We start from the raw sequence: 3472 nt of genomic DNA, 5'->3' as shown, positions 1-3472 counted from the left end.
AGCACCCAGCATGGCGTGGAGTTAAGACAGCAGCAGCTGGAGGACATGATCATCGACAGTCTTCAGTGGGATGACCACAGGGAAGAGACCGAAGAGCTTATGAGAAAATATGAGGCTCGACTCTATATTCTTCAGCAAGCCCGAAGGGATCCACTTACCAAACAAATTTCTGATAACCAAGTAAGAGTCATTAGATACTTTTTGGAAGTATCATTTTGTTGGATGTACTTTTTTTCCTGTTGTTAAGTATGATTCTTAGGACCCTATTAGGATGTTTTCCCAAGTTCTTAGAGTACATATTAAAATTTATATGAAGAATTTGATCAGGAAGGTTTTTTGAAAACTTTCTGGAGGCCTAACAGGTAGGAATGTGCATGTCTGCTAGATTTATAGATCACTGACGCTTTGCAAATGGAACATACCCATGAACTATCATCTAGAAAGAGAACATTCTCAGGATTCCAAGAACTCTCTTTTGCCCCCTTCCATGCTTACCCTGAAGGTTATTTTTATTTATAAAATTTCCTGAGATTTTTCATTTGAGGGCTACTGTACTGAATAAATCAGGTAATAAGTAAATTTAGTTTCTTTTAATATGTTTATAACCAAACCGTTTTATCAATATCATGATAACAAGTACCTTTTTAGTGATCAGTTTGGTCATAGAGTTGGCACTATTGAACACCTATGGTATTTATAAAGTGCTATTTTAGATTCTCTCTATAATCATAAAAATATTCTTGAATTTGAGGTTGTGGTTGAGGAGTTATATTTTGGTGTAGCATTTATTTACCCTTCAGATAGCCCAAGATGAAAGTGTATATTTGTGAAGAAAATAATAGAGAATATGTAGGAGACAAAATCTAAAACATGAAATACGTTTTTATTCCCCACAAACATAGACTTTCTGTGGTTACTACTTAAAAAGCAAGTGGCCAGGTGTACTAGTTTCTGGATCATTCTCTGTGTTTATGATACCCACTGGTTGTTATCACCAAATGACTCAAAAGTAGTAACAAAGCCCCCAGACACTTAACTAGAGGAATATAATTAAAAGTGATATCAATGTTTTGTCACCACATTCAGAATACCCTTTTCTAATCAACAGTACAGTTCTTGTGTTCTGAAACCTTAGGGTGAATATTTTTTTCCAGTTGCTACAAAAAACATTATAGAAACATTCTGTTGTCCTTTAGATTTCATGGGAATTATCTGGATCCAGAGACCCTCAGAGATTGAAAAAATGTGTCAAGGAACCAACGCCTATGGACAAACTCAGCATCAGTTTGGCTATTCAAGCAAACTCTCAGTAAACCTTGCTTGGCTGCCTGATCCATTCAAGCAGTTAACTCTGTAACAGGGGCAGTGATCCAGGGGCAAGAGACAGGGACTTTTATATTACTGGTCCTTGGCATTTCTCCAAGTACTTACAGAGGAATTCTCTTAGTATTCGTTCCTGTAGGATGTGTGTTCCTATAAGGATCAGATGTACCACAGAAGGAATGACAAAGACAAATGGTTTGAGAAAGTAAAATATCTCAAAGAGAAAAAGATAATTTTTTAATAGCATCCTCTATGTATCTGATCACTTTCTTAGAAATCTTCATTCTCCCTTCTAGAATTATTTTGGTTTAAGCTTATGTGTAAGAGTTTGTCCCCTACTTAATTTTCTTATTGTGATATCTGTATCTAAAACATGTTGAAACCTCCTAGAAGTACCTTTGTTTTGGTAAAACTAGTTACTGAGTGACCAACTCTAACAATTACACTTGAACTTGCACCTTAGATATTGCTTCAAGAACTGGGTCCTGGTGATGGTATCATCATGGCATTTGATAATGTCCTGCAGAAACTGCTGGAGGAATATGGCAGTGATGACACAAGGAATGTGAAGGAAACCACTGAGTACTTGAAAACATCGTGGATCAATCTAAAACAAAGGTAACTCTAAGCCCCTAGCAGGTAAATGTTCATTGTCAGGTTGAGAATTTGACAGCTGTGGCTTTCTCGTGGAATCATGCCAAATAGATGACCACTATAAGTACAGTTTTTTATTTTTTTCTATTTTTATACTGTGATGTGCTGAGTTAGTATTATCATACTTAGTGCAGAATGTGTATTTATATTACATCTACTTGAATTTCTACAATGGAGTTTTTCCTTGAATAAGCCTAAATCTTGTCAATGATCATTTTATGTGTTCTGATTTTCTTATGCCTCTTGGTATTATCTAAAATATATTTTGTAGTACTCTGATGGTAAGGAGCACAGTTATTTAAAGATGCATCAGGGTAGTATTATCTCTAACTGTAAATATAATAGTATGCTATTAATATTTGGCTGGATCATCCCAAGTTGAGGACCAGGCACTCGTGGATCCAACACTACACCCCTGTAATAATCTATGTGTATTTAGCGTTTCAACTGATCTGTAATCTTTTCTTCCCATTACTCTGTCTAATCAGTATATTTGGAACAACCTAAAATAGCATGTGAGTTTGCAAGAGATTTTTCTGTCACTCGAACACCTAGAATTTGAGGAACTATAAACAGTGGTTAGCATCTCTTTAAGATTGTGTATTTATATTCATCATTAGTAAAAAAAGTGTTTACTTCATGCATAGTATTGGGAATGCCTGTGTCTAAGTGAAACTACCCACATCTTTAGCTGTTAAAATGCAACTGTCTCAAATCTAATTTGATATCAAAACACATTATTTTGCTGTGAATAAAATGGATAATATTAGTGCACTTTATGATTATATATTTCTGATAATAAAATATGGCCAAGCATTTAACAATAGTGTGACATGTAGGAGTTTTGTACATTTTTTCAGAATTTTATTTTCAGTTGGAACCTCTAAGACGTTTCTGAAACTCAAAGAAGAGAATTATGAGGGCAGTATGTGAGCTGGAATGTGTTTCCAGATATACCTAGCATATTGGAGAGAGTAAGACTGGGCTAGTAAGTATAAAACTTCACAAGTTGTTAGAGCATAATGGCTGTAAGATTGATCTTTCAAGCATTTTACTATAATTTTTCTCTTTTTTATGACAGGATATTTAGATATAGTAAGGATACCATAATTAAGGCAGGGAAGAAGGTGAATTAAAAACAGCTTTAACTTTAAGAGAGATAGTCCTTAAACTATTTGTGTTTCCAAAAATGCCATGTGTAAGAGTTAGGACTTTGTTTTTGTTGTAAACTCAATACCAGAAAAATTGATCACTTAGCAATATGTGACCTGCTTTATTTAGCACCTCAAATTCTTTTTGTGCTTTTACTTTGTAAATATTTTAAGACAGCCTACAGCAGTAGTTAGATTAGATGGAAGAGGCAATTAAAAATGAATTATATTCCAAGGTGATCCTTCATTTATCATAGCTAAGACAACCACAGCGTTCCAAATTTTTTGTAGTTACAAGTGGTTATCCTTATTCTATTTTCTTTCTGCATTTTTTGGGAACATAA

General features: G+C 34.5%; 1 protein-coding gene across 1 annotated transcript in view; it reads left to right on the top strand.

The window, feature by feature from the left end:
- UTRN (utrophin) overlaps nt 1-3472 on the top strand; it is a 522534-nt gene that overhangs the window by 163600 nt on the left and 355462 nt on the right. Inside the window, exons 46-47 of the mRNA XM_012655520.1 lie at nt 3-180; nt 1787-1941. Coding sequence (XP_012510974.1) covers nt 3-180; nt 1787-1941 — 333 coding nt within the window. The remainder of the gene's footprint in view (nt 1-2; nt 181-1786; nt 1942-3472) is intronic.

Source organism: Propithecus coquereli, unplaced genomic scaffold (assembly GCF_000956105.1).
Source record: "Propithecus coquereli isolate 6110/MARCELLA unplaced genomic scaffold, Pcoq_1.0 Scaffold48, whole genome shotgun sequence".
In the NCBI taxonomy this organism is placed as follows: domain Eukaryota; kingdom Metazoa; phylum Chordata; class Mammalia; order Primates; family Indriidae; genus Propithecus; species Propithecus coquereli.
This window is presented reverse-complemented; position numbering and strand designations above follow the sequence as displayed.